At 32.9% G+C, this 18,963-nt stretch overlaps 3 protein-coding genes across 7 annotated transcripts in view; 1 reads left to right on the top strand and 2 right to left on the bottom strand.

Annotated features, from left to right (window-relative positions):
• Positions 1 to 2,062, bottom strand: part of LOC119838645 (cyclin-dependent kinase 12) — a 16,754-nt gene extending 14,692 nt beyond the window's left edge. For 2 of the 3 annotated variants that reach the window (XM_038364693.1, XM_038364694.1), the window contains exons 1-2: positions 1,798 to 2,062; positions 734 to 1,524 (exon numbers count right to left, since the gene is read on the bottom strand). In XM_038364693.1, the coding sequence (XP_038220621.1) occupies positions 734 to 1,476 (743 nt within the window). In that variant the 5' untranslated portion in view covers positions 1,477 to 1,524; positions 1,798 to 2,062. Of the gene's footprint in view, positions 1 to 261; positions 274 to 733; positions 1,525 to 1,797 lie in introns of all 3 variants that reach the window. The other variant, XM_038364692.1, reaches the window with a different exon arrangement.
• A 621-nt stretch (positions 2,063 to 2,683) lies between these two features.
• LOC119838658 (inactive histone-lysine N-methyltransferase 2E-like) lies at positions 2,684 to 11,748 on the top strand. Of its 3 annotated transcripts, none has more exons than XM_038364717.1 (8): positions 2,684 to 3,368; positions 4,913 to 5,166; positions 5,493 to 6,329; positions 7,933 to 8,274; positions 8,910 to 9,014; positions 9,477 to 9,566; positions 9,762 to 10,013; positions 10,855 to 11,748. In XM_038364717.1, the coding sequence occupies exons 1-8, from the start codon at positions 3,092 to 3,094 to the stop codon at positions 10,894 to 10,896; spliced, it is 2,199 nt and encodes a 732-aa protein (XP_038220645.1). In that variant the 5' UTR covers positions 2,684 to 3,091; the 3' UTR covers positions 10,897 to 11,748. The 3 variants fall into 3 exon arrangements, with proteins under 3 accessions (XP_038220645.1, XP_038220644.1, XP_038220646.1); XM_038364716.1 differs by having other exon boundaries at positions 8,907 to 9,014; XM_038364718.1 differs by lacking the exon at positions 8,910 to 9,014.
• Positions 11,749 to 17,982: 6,234 nt separating this feature from the next.
• Positions 17,983 to 18,963, bottom strand: part of LOC119838709 (GATOR complex protein NPRL2-like) — a 33,230-nt gene continuing 32,249 nt past the window's right edge. Inside the window, exon 8 of the mRNA XM_038364791.1 lies at positions 17,983 to 18,956. Within this exon, the coding sequence (XP_038220719.1) occupies positions 18,780 to 18,956 (177 nt within the window). The 3' untranslated portion in view covers positions 17,983 to 18,779. The remainder of the gene's footprint in view (positions 18,957 to 18,963) is intronic.

Below are 18,963 nucleotides of genomic sequence, written 5' to 3'. Positions count from 1 at the left end.
AGTTTTTTTAAACTATATTTTATTTTGTAATTTTTAGTTTGACGTGCTTTAAAAGCGTGTTTTTTAGTTTTTTAAATTATGTAAATCATGTTTAAATACATTTGTTGATATAATAGAGCCAAATCAACATATACTTATGAATATAATAACATTTTGATGGAATATGAAATTCATTATCTTAAAGTATACCTACTACTTATATTTAAAATTATTTAAACAATGAACAATATAATATAAAATATAATTGAATAGAAAGCTTACCATAGGTCAATACTGATTGCATGGAAAAAAAATTAATTTGTTAATGATGTGGCACTAAAAACATAATTTCTTATTCAAGAATACATTTTCTTGAATTTTGTGGCAGCCTTGTATTTTTCTTATTTTTCTTCCTGACACACCTTACAGCATTAACTGTTTTAATACTGATCAGTCTCTTTTTAACTATTGCTACACATAATTTCTTGCAATTTTTAGAAGTTTTGATTGAAATTATTGAATACTTCAATAGTTCATGTGTCTCCAAATATTGACACAGAAAAACTAGTTTAGGAAATGCATTATTTAGTTTTAATGAATTTGGTTAGTTTGGAAGCAAAGTCCCAGAGATTGGTCGTTTACATGCTGATAAGATTATCAGAATATTTAAAATAATGCACACAGCTCATAGTTGCATTTGAATTGTAGGTAAATACTATATGGGTATTAAAAATAAGATATATTTGTGATTTACCTGATCAATGGAGATCTTTCTCGTAGTGGTGAATATGGCAATAAAGCATCATGATGATCAATCCTATGCCTAGGTGACAGATCATGTCGATCTCGCAATATTGGTGGAGTTGTTGGAGAGACGGGAGAACATGAACCATTATGAAGTGGTGAGGACGGTTTCTCCCATTCACTAATAGGCACTTGTGTGTACCGCTGCGGCGTCGGCGCTCTAGCAGTCTCGATCAGCAAGTGATCGTCTGGCGACACGCTCTCTAAGCTTGCGGACCTTGACCGATGTTTCGACTTCTTTTTTTTCTTCTTCTTATCCTTCTTTCGTTTGACCTTCTTTTTGTAACGATCGAACTCCAGCTCATCGTCGTAGTCCAAGTCGCGCTTCTTCCTCGCTGCTGAACAAGAATCACGGATAAGAGCGTATTCCTCCGCGGCCCGACGGCTCGTAGTCGTAACCGATATCTTGTTGTCTAGAAATGTGCGAACCGAATGGGATTTCCTGGTTCTATCTAGGTCGTCGGCAATGTGCCTCCCGATCGAGCTAGCCTCGCTCTCGATCTCGCCGGCCTCCGGGGCCGACAGATCCTCCGAGCTCACGTCAGAATACTCCACCAGGGGCTTAAGAGAGTTACTAGTAGCATAAGATTGATCATGTGTACCACTGGAATGACTCCTGTGTTTCTTGTGTGAATGTTTCTTATGTTTCTCCTTGTGGTGCTTGCTATGCCGCTTGTCGTAGCTCCGCTCCATGCTGGACGACGGCAGCTCCACGGTGTCTGCCAGTTTGTTCTACATCAACTGAAAACGTAGATTATTTTTCACTAAGTTTACTAAGACACTTTTTTTTATAAACATAAAATTTTATATTTACTATTTAATCTAATCAATAATTATAAATCCGAATTAAAATTTGATACCATGTTTAGCAGAGTCAAAATAAAGAACAGTTACGTGTGCTAAAAATAGGCCTCATAAAATGATAGGTAAATCTATTGAATTAAATTGCGTCTAATAATTACTACAACAAAATAATACATGCAACTACACAATATACAAATAAAAATGACTTACCTCAAAAATAAACGGACGTGGGTCCATGGAAAGCACGATTTAGATTTTGTAAAATACTAGGACTAAATTTGTATTAGCAGGACTTTTAGTTATTTATATTATAGCTATTTTATCCAGCCAATATTATTTTATTCTAATTATTTAAAGCTTAATAAGCTTTATTTTGCTAATCATGATCATAAAAAGCGCATAATTCATGTAATAACATCGGATTATTTTGTTACGGATTCAAGAATGTCGATTTCTGGTCAGCCATTTGCTTTTGCATTTCATCATAGTTTTGTGGTGGTGTTGTCATATGACGACAAACAACTTCAAACTTCTCGAATACCTAAAAGTCGATTAAACGATTAAATTTGTCTAATCAGTAATATCAGAATTTAATATTGTACTTCTAAATTATTGTAAACAATTTCTGTGTTAGTCTTATAGATCATCTCTACGATATCAAACTAAGTTAGCCCCCTCCATAAAATGCATTAATTCACATTAGTATTTATAACATTTTTCATTTATCATTAATTCTGTGATTTAAATTCATACAATCATTATTTTTTAACGTAACATCTCATAATGAACCACAATATGTGTTTATGCATATCTCACTAACTATTTATTCAATCAAAAAATAGATGCGGAGGTCCTTAGGACCTCTATAAAAGAAATTATTATCTCGAGCAATATGATAGTGTGTTTAAATAGGAGTACTTCAATGTTTTTTATTTCTAACAGGAATTGCTTTTTATGAAAGCAAAGGAATTTCGTAATGTTTTATTATGTTTTGTCTAAATAACTAAACTACGGACACAACTCAAAAGACCCGAATCATGAGAATAAAGAATTACTTAAATGCTAAAGTCAATATTTTTTATCTGTGACTGCGTGCGATTGCTTTGCGTCTTTACTATAGAAGCATTATTTTTTGCAATAATCTAAGTTAAATCTACATTTTTCGATTAATATATTTGTTTGAAGTTACTTTACAAACTACAGTCATTATACATTAAAATCGCGAATAAATTGTATTGGTATATAGTATATATACTTTATAAATACATTTTGTTCACGGCTTGAGTTCATTGCGAATTTGTGAAGTCTCCCAATATGGGAAAGAGATTTGAAATATTTTAGTGATATTAATTAAATATAAATCATACAAATGAAAGACGAGCGCACCTAGTGTACTTCTTGACAGTTTTTGTGGTGCCTAATTATGGTTATGATTGCGAGTCGAAGTATTGAGAAATATTCGGCGTGCTGACACCGTAACAAATTCGAAAATATGTAAATAAACATGAACGATATAGATATTAAAATAGTGGATTCACCGAAAGACCGGTTAGTGGGAGCTGAGGAGTCGCCCTTACCGGAGAACTCGGGTGAAAATGAAGTTGATCCATTGTGCATCGACGAAGAAATGAGCTCCGCAAAAGAGACAGAAGAAACCGCTGATAATAAAGCGGTAACGAATGATGATGCGGGTAACTGTGATGATAATGCCAAAGAAGAGAATTTAAGCGAAAGTCCAAGCAAAGGCGGTGACTTGGAAGAGCAACTGGATGATGTAAAAGGTAATATCTTCGAGATATAATTCGGAACTTTACTCGGTATACCTATAGGTTTAAGATTAATAAATAATACAATAAAACCAATAATATTTATTTACTTCTTTAGTAACTTAATTTTTTGTTTTTAACATTTTTGTGTCTAAATAATTGAATACATTTCAAAATACATTTAATATTTTGATCATCGCTTGATTAATGCATGGCTGAGTGCTTTATATGTATGTAAATGCGAAAGAATATTATATTATGATCCCTCTCTTTACTGTATGTACATAAACAATTGGAAAATTGATAAATTTGCGAAAAACTAATAACATTTTGTAAACTACAGAATTCACATATATTTGTATTTATGACACTATTTAAGTGAAGAGCACTTTTTGCATTAGTAATTATTATTTTTAATATGTATTCATAAATTTACATTAATCAAATCTACATAATTACTTTCATTTTCCTTTCATTGTTTTATATTTTAAGGAAAACTCTTTGTTAAATCATTTCTATATAATATATAACACCAAAATAAAAATAATGAAATAGAATAATTAATTTAATATTATTTAATTTGGATGCTAAGATTTTGTCAACTTAGCACTCATTGTTCAATTAATTAAATAATTTAGTAAAATTTTCAAATTAAAAAAATACAATAATGGATATGAAGTAGGATATTGTCCAATGAGTGGTCTTTACAAGTAGTAACTGCATTAGGTATATGTTAGTAATATCAGAATATTATGTGATGTTTAATTAAATTTGTTCATAATGTTAATATCAATTTATTTAAAACTTTGTTTAGTTTAGCAATAAGATTGATTTTTTATGTGTGTCTAAGGATGTATACATTATGATGGTATAAAAAAATAAATAAATAATAGTTGTTAACACTCACTATCAAAAATTAGTATTTGATAATAAATTTAAACAAATTCTTTGAACAACTATTTTGTTAATTCTTTAACTTTTTTATGAGTTAAAAATGTTTCTCTTAAAATTATATGCATCAACATTACATTATCACTGTTCATGGTATGTGTTTCAAGTTTCATATTGTTTATATCTTAAATATGGTATCAGTAAATTTGTTAGCTAAATAAGTTATCACATAATCTTCTTTTAGAAATTGAAGACTTTTTAACGGATTTTAAAAGCAATTTATTCATTATGTTATCAACCCGACGTTTCAAACACTTAACAGGGAGCTTGGTCCCATGACCGCATTTAAAGTCCATTGAAAAGTCTTTAAATTCTAAATGTATAATACTTGCGTAAAATCAAACACTTGGAAATAACATACATAATCTTCTTTCTTTAAAATATATCTCGTTTTTAGTTACATCACTTATGGAGTGGCTGAATAGATTAAATCATATTTCTTCTTAAGAAAAGATAGAGAAACTGTTTTAATATTGGTATTTAAAAACCAGAAATATTAAAAAACAATAACCAATGAGGATTGGTCATGGCTAGGCTTTGCTAAATTTAGTATATTATATATGTAGTCATTGATTACACACAATACTAAGTTAATTTTATTGTTTTAGAAACTGCTAAAGAAGACACTGAAGTTATTCAACAAGAGAATGCAAAACCCCCAGAGGTTGTTGAAATCAAAAATGATACAACGGAAGCTGAGGTAGCAACAATTAGTGAAGAAAAAGACCAGCCATTGGTAGAAACGAAGAGTAAAGAGGAGAAGAAACAAGAGAGAGAGGCGGATGTTGAAATGTTGGAAGCGCCAACAGAGAAGGTAGATAAGGAACCAAAAAGTACTCAGCCTGTTAATGGTGATATTAAGGTAAGATCCATAGATGTTGGTTGAAATCATTTTCATGAGTTATGACAGCATAACTGTAAAAATAACAATTTATGTTTCTCAGTATTCTTTTAATATTATGTACCATAATGCCTTGCTCATTAACCATTTTTGAAATTGATAAAATAGAATAAATTATTCATGAAGTAAAGACAAACCCATTTACTTTTTATGTTATTTATTTTATTCAACTCTGCCTTGAATATTATAAATGACACTGTCAGTAACTAGATTAAATTTTATTTTCATTGAGCCATTGAATCTACTATTTTTAATGACATTAATATACAAATTCTGAACCATTATAGGAGGAACCTGTAAAGCGGCGTTCTAGCGAAGACGTGGACACGGAGTCGCCTCTAAAGAAACTGTGCCAAGAAGTCGAGAAAACTTTTCCACAACACGATATTATGATAAACGATTACATACAAACCGCAACAAAGAACAACGTGGACGAAATACAGAGGCATACGGAGCAACTGCTCTCGGAGATACAAACGTTACGCGAATTAGCACAAAAGAAGGAACACGAATGGAACAATATATTGCATCTCAAGAAGGTCAAAGAGGAAATTCTACTGCGGCTCCTGAGGCGAAAACAAGTGCTAGCATTCGAGAAGTCTGCGGACATCAATGGCGCGGAGAGGACAGATCCATTCGACTATCTAAACCAAGCCAAGAATCTTGCTATAGATAAAAGTGATGAGATATCTGGTTTAGCGTTAAAGCAACCGGGTTCAATCAATCCAATGATGCAACCCGTGATGCCAGTTACAACGCATTTCAATTTGATGTCGGGGTTGCCACCGCCGTATGACAAAAGTGCGCATATGCAGCAGATGTCTAAACCGATGTTCCCGCAAGGGCTCATGATGCCCGGTCCATTACCAGGTTTCCCTCGAGATATGAATGGTCAGTTACCATCGAGTTACGGCATGCCGATGGGTCGTCAAGGCCCAACTAAGGATGTGAAGTCGATAATAGCAGATTATAGGCAGAGGAATCCTGATATAGCACCAAGAAGAGGCAGACGTATGAAGTCGATAGTGAACCCTAATATCATGAACCCAAGGCCGATAGCGCCGAAAATGGATAATGTCAATAATCTAGGAAACCTCAATATGCTGTTCAATAATTTGGATATGGTGAGTGTCTGAACTCATAATTAATATTTTTCTTTTTTCAATGAACATATCGCCTGATGTTTTTTTTTATTTGTTTCTCAATTACTTACCCAAAGGTTTTATCCAACATTTCACTTTTTTAATTTTGAAAACCTTAAAGCTTCTGAACTGGCTACTTTTATCAATCAACTTCAAAAAAAGAAGGTTATCAAGTCGACTCGTATATTTTATTTTTACCTCAACTTTTTACTGATCAAAAGGATTCTTGTGATTCTGTTCTTTTTAAAGCGGATGCTTGCCATGTGGTCGCATTTAAATTTGGCGTGGTTCTGGCAATTGAACGCAGGCTGTTCATATTTTTGTTAATAATAATTCTAGATTATATAGTTAGAATATTATTCCGAAATCTTAATTGCAATCAAAATCAAGAATAATAGATGTTATGAATATATACAAAAAAAAAAAACATTGGAATTAAAATTACAATATATTTTTCTAGCCCTTCTAGAATATTCAATGAACATCAATGGTACTACATACAATGAAATAATAGTTTACAGAATACCTATAATTATTTTAATAGTTATTGTTATTATATGATACACATTCGTAGTAATAGCTAATTGCGCACATTACATTATATTTTGTTGCTAATAAATACCTGAGTTATTGAGAAAAAAGTTCTAATGGACTTCATTGAAATGATGCAAAGTTTTATGGTGGTATTTTAAGAGGACTACATGAGCTAGAAGTGTGTTTTTAATGCTTAAAGTAGTATACAAGTCGGTAAAAGCAATAAAAACGGAAAAATGTATGATACGCCATACGATATATCCCGATCGGATAGTGTGAAAACATATACAGATATAATTCCATAGAAAATAATCTCAACAATACCTTTAAAGTGTAATCTATTCTTTTAACGATTAATAACCGTATGGAAAATTATTCATATATTAAATATCATATCTTGTCAAATTATTTAAACAAATTTGTAATTATATTGTGATCTTTTCAAGTACAATCAATAGGCATTAAATAAATATGTATGTGTGCGTGCGGCCCTGCGTACAGACAGCTCCGGCCGCAGACAGCCACGTTGATCGTATAAATGTGTGTGCGCGTTCTTGTAGACCCCCGAAGTTAGTAACTCTGATTTTAATGTTCTACTATTTCAAATTGTCTTAAAAAATTATTGAGTGGGCATTTTTGTTTACGTAACACACGTATTGGTCCTTCACTAGTGGACGTGCGTGTATAAGTGCGTGATGTTAAATAATACAAAAAGCTGTATTAATATTTATAAAAGTGTACATCTGATAAATGTTGAAACAATGTTTGATAGTTTTTGTGAAAAATAAATTTGTGAAAAGTGTAACTTTAAAGTTGTTCATTATACATTATACAAGGACCTACCACACGACGTACTTAACTCCACGACTGTACACTCAAGACAGTTTATCTTAGTTATCTTTCTCATGTTACAATAAAATTCTTCGAAAAATATCTTATTTCCATTCTACAATCACTAATATTGTGTTGTCTCTAAAAACTTAGGCTTATAAACGCCTCTAATGACCCCTACAATGCAAATATAGCACAAATTTTCCATACTCAATTCCAGAACCAAAAGGCGATGCTCGAACGCCTCCAGCAGATGCAAGTGGGCAGTTTACCCAACGGGCTGTCATTCAAAGACGTTCTCGTGCAATTCGCGAACATGCAACAGCCGGGCATGATGCCCAGCAGGATGGACATGCCCCGGCCGGAGCACATCAGGCCTGAGAGACGGAGACCGGAGAGAAACGAAGAACACATACAGAAGCAAGCGGAGAGGCTGGCATCGCCGAGTCCGAGGTTGCCGCCGCCACCGCCGTACCCAGAAATATCACTATTGCCCGTCACCACCAGTCAGGATACGGGTCAGAGCCAGCAGAATTCCTTGCTGCATGGGATATTGACTAAGGTATGTATGGTGCAGGGCAGATGAGAATGGAATAAAACTATTTTGATGGGTAAATCGGTGTTTTTTGATTTTCAGTGAATGAGGGTAGATACTAGTAATACGAGAATAGTTATGAATTTATTTAGGTTTTGTTCCGTAAGATAAAATATATGAATGATATTAAAAATTTATTAAAGTAGGTTATATATATATAAAGTAGGTTATATAGTATTTAGTAGGTAGGTTTGTATTGGATAATTTTGTTTCTTTACATTGAACTACACTGCTCGTTCAAATTTAAAAAAAAGTTTTTGAAGTGTTTCTGTGTCAAAATAATTTTCATAATTTTTTTAGTAATCGTGGAAGGACAACGATTTATGTGGATCAAAATAGTTTTACTTCACACGTGTTACTAATCACAGCTTGTCATTTTCATTTAGCTTGCAATATTATCGTATTAAAATGAAATTCATTTAATCTATTTAGCTTTTATAGATCCCATATTTAGCATGACCAAGAACGGGCGTACTCTGAATACGATTTAATTAAAACTGTTTTGTAATCTGGCAAAGTCGAGCAAACACGTCCATCCCGCAACGCATTCCAAGTTGTAATGATTGGATTAGCTTGAATGAGTGTTGCCAACCTTCCAGCAGGCGTCCCCTGCGTCTCAGAGTTACTCGCCGACGTTGGCAAAACTGCTTACGTCACCGGACGGAACACAGAGTGCACCACCGTTGCCAACTTTCGGTCAGGCCAAGGTACCATATGTAAGGAAATAAGACGCAATTGGTGTACGAATTGGCCTCGATCATTCAAAATTCAAAATTTCTAGTTTTAAGACAAAATTCTATCCAGCCTGTGTTAATCTTGATTATATGTGATGTGTCTCGCGCGGTTGCGATGATTTTTTTTTTTTTGGTAAATGGCAATACTCATTGATTAACCAAAGCATTCGAAGCCACATTTTCATATTTGTTGCAGTACAACACTAGTTTTAAATATCGATTCACTTCACGATATGTTTAATCATAGCATTATGCACTACAGTATTAAACAATGGGGGTCGATAATGAAATAAAAAAAAGTTTGTTAACGAAATGCTTGTGCATGCTTACGTATGCGGCATTGCGATTGATAAAGTTGAGTTTTCAGTGAGGATATTATTATAGAGGTTATAGTTTTTAAATTGTCATATTTATGAAACATGCTAAAATTTACAGAATTGTGGTGAAATAACGATAACACCAGTGCAGCCGACACCCCCGCCGCCGGAACCTCAGGCACAGGATAAGGCGGAAGTTGTTCAGTTGGTGAGTCATTTTTTTATGTCAGAGAGAGAGTTATTTTTTTATGTCATTTTTTGTCATAGCGGGTAATTTAGTTGGTAGGTCGCCTGATGGTAAGCGCCCACAACTGTCCATTCGGAGAGGTAGTGCGTCTGCGCTGCCTGTCATTGCCAACGCTGACATAAAACATGTCTAAAGGCGATTTCTCAATAATTGCAGGACGACGAGGAGAGCCCCGCGTCCGAGGGCGAGGCGGCCGGGTCCGGCGGGTCCGGCGGGTCCGGCGCGTCGGGCGGGTCCGGCGCGTCCGGCGGGTCCGGCGGGTCGGGCGGGTCGCCGGGCGGCGCCGGGCGGCTGGTCATCGACGAGGCGGCGGACGACACGCCGCTGTGCCAGGGCTGCCGCGCGCGCGACGCGCAGTTCGTGTGCGCCGGCTGCGCCAACCAGTGGTACTGCAGCCGCGAGTGCCAGGTGCGGCCCGGGGTTGTGGCGGTGGGGAAAAAAAAGGAAAAAAAAATACATGAAAAAATTATTACTGAAGCACCATGTATAAGGCTACACCTAAAACATTAAAACTATACGCAAATATTAGGAAACAGTGTACTTACGCTAGGTTGTGTTACGTTTGCGTTGAAGAGATATTTATTAAAGCACAAAGTAGAAGCTTACAATACTTACATCGCTTAAAATATACACAGTTAGGAAAAAACGTTGTACTTTGTCTTAGATGCGTTACGGCTGGTTAGACATAGCACCTGCGCAAACGCCTGTTTCGTGGGTGCTTAAATGCATGGTCAATGCATTTGAAAGAAATTGTGCCATTATTGTAATTGAATACGTGAGAGAAAGGGTCATAAACTAAATCGCGCCGTAACGCGTTACGTAACGAACCGGTTATTTAGAATTTTTTTTATCTTTTGGGACGTGTCCGAATCAGGATATGTTTACAAATACATTGCCTACATGACATTAAAAAATGAAGTCAATTAATACTAGGCCATTGCGCTATTTAAATAGGGCTGAATATCAGTTGTACGTAATTGTCATGTCATAACGTCAATTCGCCAAAGAGACGATCACAACGTATAACTCAATAACTTTTCTTGTTAAAAGACTGAAATTTAAGCATCATATCCACATAACATGTATTTTTGCAACCGACGTCAAAAAATCGGTAGGATGGTACTTAATTCGACTTTTAATTTTTTTTATTACAACCAAATTATTTATAAGATTTCTTCAATTTACAATTTTGTTGAATTAAATAAAATCGTTTATATTGTAATAATTTTTTTTTTAATAATATTTTCAGGTGGCGGCGTGGGACGACCATTCAGAAATGTGCTCCGGTTGATCGGGCCTAAGTTATTTAAAGTAATTAAGTTAGAACAAATAGGATCGCGTACTCGGGCGGTAGAATTTGCCTTATAATATTTATATTGTATCGTATTGTCATTATATACGGACGGATAACATGGAACAAAGGATGTTACAATAATTGTATATATTTCTTATGAATTATGTCTGGCTATGGTATGAAAAAAACACATCTTTTAGTTGAGTTTTTTTTGTCTTTGTTGAGTGAATACCTAAAGACTCTGGTCAAATTTTTATTAATGATATGTGAATTTAGGTATAATGCTTATTGATTTATCTATAGTATGGCCAACTAATCGAGATAGAAAATGTAAACAAATTAATGTCAAAACGGAATGCTTCTAACTTCTGTACCTGTACCAAGAAACACATAACGACAAGATCTGTTGAGCCACAGTCATAGTTGTAGTCATTTTTTATGTTATTCTGGGCAATTGAACTGGTGAATCGCCTGATGATAAACGCTACTATCGCCCATGAACATTTGCAGAGGCGAAAGGTCGATTGCGGACCTTACGCCTCTGCAAATGATTTGGCCGGCCTTAAATTCGAAAGGGATTCAGAAAGGATTGGGAAGGATAAGGAAAAGTATATGGGTCTAGATACTAACGGAATATTCTCTCACTATCGCAGTTTGTTTTACACTTTTTATCGGGTCTCGTTGGCCGTGTTGTATGTATATGTAGCCCGTCTGAATACAATGAAAATACAAGGACTGTTAATTATGGGTGAATCTCTCTAGGATACAATGGTTCCTCGCGTAGTTGGGTGCGCGATTTCGCGTGGTAAACTTTAGTTATTTAATTATAGAGAAAATTGTTCTTAAAAAGGGGAAAGAAAGGGAAAATGTACAGATGTCACTACTACTTCACCTCCCTTTAGTTATCAAAGTGAGCCTCTCTAGTTCTTATTGAAGTTCGAAGTGAAGGGAATCGGGACCCTATTGCCAAGACTTCGCTGTCCGTTTGTCTGTACGACTGTCACCAGGCTGTGTTCTTGATTCGTGATAGTCGGACAGTTGACATTTTAAGAGGTTATATATAAACTTTCACTATTCGAACAACAAGTGATAGAAAAATCGGTTAGACAACGGTTGGCATGGTCATAAATTGGATGGGTGACGATATTTTTGTGCAGTCGCTCTTTTGCTTATTTTTTGCCTTTATTTTCGCGAGTCCGACTCGCACTTGACCAATATTTATTCTCTGATCATTTTGGCACAATGCTATCTAGTCTCATACTAAACAAAATTTGTATCATAGATAATAGACAACTCTCAAAAGAAAATAGACAATGCTTGTTGCTACGTAAACTAACAACCACATGATACAAATAGAAACAATGTTTTGTTCACTTGTCGGAACCGAACCAATTCACCGTAGTGCAGTGGACAGTGGACATGGACATGGACAGTAATAACCAATACGCTATTAGATCATATCATCATATTATAGGAAAGTGATACTAAAGTTTATTACGCAAAATTATCGACACCTCATACGCACAATAAAATAGTTTCTGTTAACGCCTAAGATAGTATATTTCTCGATTATAAAGAGACATTCAACTTTTTATCGATTTTGTTTAACTAAAAGACAATATGGGAAACGTAATAATATGCACATTACATTAATACATATGAAGAAAACATTAAATATTTATAAATAATGGTTTAACATAAATAAATAATATAATAAACCTACTTTCAGTATTTCATAACTGTTTACAAACACCTTTCCCAGTATTTTTCACTAATAATTAAATGTCTTCTAAAGTACGAATATGCGTAGACAAAATGAGTCTTCACTTCTTTTTTCAAATTTAAATGGCGGGAGATTTTGACGTATTGATTTTTTTTTACATCGTCGCACGCCATTTCGACTTCTACTTTTTTTTACGATGGAAAAATGGAATTAAACTTTGTATATACTATGTAACATCGATGCTTATTTTTGTCATAATAATTCGGAGTAAGGCTTACCTTAATTAAGTCATTCCTTGAATACGCTAAAGTAATAAATTATTTATTATTTTTACCAACGAATCGCCTAGAAAGTCTTGATTTTTCGAATTATAGTGATGCATTTGATGTATAAGCTTAAACTTAACTAAAGAAATGTAAAATAGCAATGCATTCTATTTATAATTCCTTGTTCATCCATACAAAATTGAATATGTTTAAATTCTATAAAATTTTTGGTGGTTTAGAAATATTATTAATAAATGGATGCAAAATAATCAGTAGTCAAATTTGTTTATAATTATATTAACGAATTGCAAATTTAATATCAAAATTACCCTCATGAGATAATGAAATTTTATAATTGCCTCGAGGTATTTTGTTGATGAAAATTTCTCAAAATGCTTAAAGAATGTGACACAGATAAAATGTTAAAAGACAGTTAACTCGTTTGAGAAAAAACGCCGCGAATTTTTATCTCATTAGACTTAAAAACTCAGCTGTTCATTAAATGTAGTTAGATGTAAGCGGATTGAAAAATATATAAATATCGTATGAATAATATACAAGGTCTTATTTATTTTGCGTGTATATAATGAAGAAAATAATTTTAAATTTATTTACGTGCGACTCGTTCGCTTCGGTGAAAAACTAAAGTACCATGGAAGCATATAATAGTTTTAAATTTGTACTATAATGCAATACATGAAATAAATAAGACAATGTTATTATGAAGATGGGATTTAATTTTCATACGAAACAACTTCACCAAATAGTTTGTGCCTTTTATCAACGTAAGCAATATATATTTTATTTTAAGACGGTACTCGGGACACTCGCCTGTAATTCCATTGTGATATGACTGCACGTTATTTACGTATTATAATTAAAACAGATATAAACATTTCGTTACAAAAGTTTGTGAACTTGTATGCGCTGTCAAAATTCGCGCCAAAACTATATAATTATAAGTATACTACTTTAATAATCTGCATACTATTATATTAATTATTAAATATAAAACCTTACTAGTTGGGTTTTCGATGACATGTTGTATTACAATGGTATACAAGGATCTGTATTATAATTTCACGGAAATCACTAATATAATAGAATAAGCATCAGTTCTAATGAAAAAACTATTTCTTTAATTCTCGCTCAACCGCAGCAATATTAAAACTGCTGTAATAAACCACTACATTTTTTTAAACTATTTTACACAATTTTGTGTTTCTGTTTACTCTTAGCTTTTGGCTGTATGGTTCAACGGATTAGTCTAAATTAAAAAAAATAGAGAGTATTTATAACAGATAAAAAATATATTAAAGTAATCTGTATTCTGTGGTTTATTAGCGCAGTAAGGATTTATTGATGTAGTTTAATTGTAAAATATATAGCTTGCTTAAATTTCTATATATTGTGTGGTTGAGCCCTGTAACTTTTAATCTATATTAATTATAATATTGTATAGACTTTCAACATTTTTGAAATAGTGTTTTTGTAACGATCAAAACTAACTAGAGTGTCACAATATGGCGTAGCTATTGTTTAGTTATTAATTAATTTATTTTATTATTGAATGCTGGACCTTCAGGAATGGAGCGACATAATATAACGTAAGGAAAAAGCAACTTCTGTCCCGTAACGCAATTCAAAATAGGTTGTATCTTAACTGCGTTTGAACCGAATAATAGACATATTAAAAGTTCGTTAGATTTTAGCATTTATTCCTCAGATCATAGAGTGTATATTTGCACTACAGTAATAGTACATATTGATCTCTATCTAATTAACTTTACGGTTGATAATTAAGTAAATTTTAGGAATCAAACAAAATTGGCGCCTTAGGAAGTTGTTAGCAAAAGAAAAAATAAATTAATATGAACCTAATCTATTATTAGTTCTTTGTTAATTCAACATTTACATTAGGTTACTGACGTAAATATAAATAAGATCAAATAAATAATCCTGATCAAATTGGCGCCTTTAAAACACGCTAAGAAAATTATAAATAACTTATTGAAATATGTGATCTTGTCTTATATTTTTTATGTGTTAACATAAAAGATTATTTGCCTGATGTAAATATTTTTTTAATGTCTTTATAGGTATCAATAAATAAAACCGCGCAAAAATATCTTGTTATATTTTTTTTTTCGCCATTGTGTCGCTCAAGTTAGTAGCAGTATGTTTCCGACCGTGCCAAACACTATGTAAGCTGATATTTGTGATTATTATTTATACGCAGCCGATATATATTAAAAATGGTTCTATTTTTATATAAATGCTATAGACGCTTTCTGTTTTGTGTAAGACAACCGCTTTTATGTATAAGGTTTGATTGTATTAAGGTGTCGATGCGAAATCGCATCTCTGTATTTCGGAGGTTGAAAAAAAGAATGAAATCAAGCGCCATCTTTGTTTTCGAGTTGGCGCGAATTGTGTTTTTTTATATACAAATAGGTGTAAATTTTTTTTTGTGTTTCTCCTCTGATTTACAGCTATTGTCTATGGATATTTCTATTGCATACTACAGATAAAGTAAAGAGGAAATTACACGAATTTAGTTGTAATCATATTGATTTTTTTGAACCAAATAAACATGTGTATATATAAAAAAGTATCAAACTGTATTGCCTTTAGCAACATTTTTGTTAATATAATCATATTTTTTTGTATGTACTACTGAAATCAAATATGCTTTGTATTTTCGACAATAATTGCGTCTTTACAAATTACTTTTGTAACTGTTTTGCTTATAATATTTATATAATTTAACTCGTAAGTGAAGGCCTGTAGCATGCAGTGGGTGTGTATCGGCAGACTTGTTTCGTCTTAAAACGCTAGTCAAGTGTTTTGTTACCTACAACTGTTTATGTATTTTGTAACTTATATAATGTTATATAAGAATATTAAATCAGTACTGTCTTTCGATTGGTGTCTTATTTTTACAAAATTATTTATCGGTATTTGTGCAAGTAAGTGGAAAATTGAATATTTAATCTGCTGTTTAGTAAAACTATAAAAAGTATTTAAAAAACTATAATAAGTAATTTGTGCAAGCCCAAGCGACTTTAAAATTGTTTATTTCCCTTCAAAATAAGTTTTTTGCAAAGGAATAATATAGGTTTATGATATTGTTTCTTGCTTGATATAAATACATATATAATTTTGGGACATATTATAAAAAGTGCAGTAGAAATTAAAAGATATCTCGACTCGCAATAATCGCTATAAATATTAATTAGAAATACATATAAAATTTTTGAACCGAAACTAAACTACAAATCGCTACGTTAGCTATAAGGCAGGGTGAAACAAAACAATAGAAGTGAATAAAAACATTTATTTGAGTACAAACAAGAATAAACATTGTAAATATACTTTACCGTCAATATATCTCCAAATCAATAATCTAGGACGAACAAGTTAAAGCATTAATCTCTTAAAATATAAACAACAAATTACAAATATACGTACACTTATACTAGATTCAGTTAAATTTAAAATGTAGCCATTTTTTTATTCTCTCGGTACATATATATATAGTTTATAGAGAGATAGTATTAGGTATATTAGAACGATTGAAAAATGTTGTTTTAGTATATAAATAGATGGTTTTTGTTATTAAATCCATTCAATATTAAAATATTGAATATGTTTATTATAAATAGATTACAAGACATGTGATTAATATACAAAGAATAAAAGTTCCGATAGATAAAACTAATCATAAAATAATAATAATCTGTTAACCTAGACACTTAATTTTATACTAATTTTGGGTAATTCTGTAGCTAATTATATTTTGTATGAAACCAAACTGTACCATAAAATTTCTTAGCTTTGTTTTAAAAATAACAATAAATGCGGTAATAAAAAAAATGTGCGTTAATAAAAATTATTATGTTGAAGTCTTTTTACGTTTTTTTTTAATAAAAAAAATGTCAAAATTTATTGATTTGCATTGATTCGTACGTTTTGACTAGGCTCCTTTAGAAATATAGACTAGACATAAACAGAAAAGTTCAGTATATAATATCATGTTATTTAGATTTACTTTTGGTATACTTATGTAATGTCTTATTTTCATAAACATATTTTTATATACATTAATTTTAAATGTGGTTATAGAAAACAAATTATAAAAATTTCTATATAAAGAATTAAGTTGTACCAATTAAATTTTTCGAGAAAATGGAGTCAAAGAGAAATCAAAAATGACATTATTATATAATTATAAAAGTTAAAAGGGACTTCTTTGTACCTATCGAAATAATCAGGTACGGAAACTTAATTCTAATTTTTCACAACATTTTTTAATATTACATACATAATTTCTAACCAGAAAGTACATACTATTCATAAAAAAAAGCTTATACAATAATTACAATAAAAAATGAGATATACAAATCCCATACAACAATGCCTGCTCCTAAGGATGACTCGGTGGGACTAAGTCTTCGGTAAAAATGTATAAAATTTAAAACATTTAAGAATTAGCACCTTCATTATGTACACAGTGTATATTTATTTATAATTATAAAAATGTTCTACGACTATAATATTGAGCATATACATTATAAAAACGGTGCTGAGACCAGTGGCGTAGCTAGGGGGACAAGGGCCTTGGTGCATAGGGAAAGAATCGGGCCCTCCTCCCGTCTTTCCGCCTTCCTCCCCTCTTTCAAAGCTAAGGTTAGAGGGCCCCCTGAGCTCCGGGGCCCTGGTGCACTGCACCACCTGGCCCTATGATAGCTACGCCACTGGCTGAGACGCTGTCCGGTTGCATTCATTAAGCCGAAACTTGTTCAAGTATAGTTCAGTTTAGATGTTTCTTTACCATTCTTTTTTATATTTTAATCATTACATTATACAACACTTATCATATTAATTAATTTTATATTTTTAAAATAATGTCCTAAAATTCCATTATGTTACCATGAAATTTACGTTACTTATTAAAATTATGTAAAAATCTTCCATACATGCATTTGGTACAGTCATACACTAAAATAAGTGTACTTTGGAGAAACGAACTCCATTTAAAATATATCAAAGTCGTATCTGAAAAAGTTTAGGCATGATATTATTTGAGAACATATAACAATTTCCAATAAGAAATATAATCCTAATATCCACCCTTAAGATACTTTCCCAGTTAATTAATTTTCTTTGAATTACGTCACAACTTCGGTCTTCCCAAAGTCTTATATTACAACCAGTCTGTTTACAATTTACATTTAATATTTTAATGTAGGTACATCTCGTCTATTTTAGCTACACTTCCAAAACGAATCCCACAATTTTGCACAGTTGCAAACCACATCTAGAAAAAGTACCACTAAATATTTACTATTCTACTCATTTCTAATTAACTCCACAGTCTTGTCTCTTTCACAGTCCACAATATAGACAAATATTATAATTAAACTGACCAATTTGAGAAGCACTATTTAATAATGAACACAATACCGTTCTCTCCATCTGTTCTCAATAAGCGAGTCACAATAACGCAGACAACTTTGGAAGCACGATTAAACAAAGAACCCATTCCACTGCCCCTGGATACGTGAGACGAAATAACCCGGACAATTTGCGTATCCCGTTCCACCCAATTTGAGTATGTTACAAGAACCCGATTGATTTCGATCAACGCACTATTTCACAATAATCACGACATTGCCGTTGCTTCATCTGATCATCAATAAGAAATAACTCGGACAATTAAAGTAGCACTACCATCCCCGATCACTATAACCCAGCCAACGCACTCTACTATTTGACAATGAACGCGACATCGCCGTTTCTTCATCTGTTCTTCAAAGACAGTTGTATAACCTGGCTAATTAGAGTAGCACTACCATCCCTCATCACTATAACCCAGCCAACGGGCTACACTATTTGACAATGAACACGACATCGCTGTCCCTCTCCATCTGCTCCTCGATGAGCGAGACGGAGACGCCGCTCTGGCAGCACAGCTCGTCGAGGCACACGAGCCCGTTGTAGGAGCGCGCGCACGCGCTCGGCGCGCTGCGGCTCGACGCCGAGTCGCTGTGGAGCGTCACTGGGTACTGGGGG

The sequence above is a fragment of the Zerene cesonia genome, unplaced genomic scaffold, assembly GCF_012273895.1.
Source record: "Zerene cesonia ecotype Mississippi unplaced genomic scaffold, Zerene_cesonia_1.1 Zces_u004, whole genome shotgun sequence".
In the NCBI taxonomy this organism is placed as follows: Eukaryota; Metazoa; Arthropoda; class Insecta; order Lepidoptera; family Pieridae; genus Zerene; species Zerene cesonia.
Note: the sequence above shows the minus strand (reverse complement) of the source record. Positions and strands in the feature narration are given on the sequence as shown.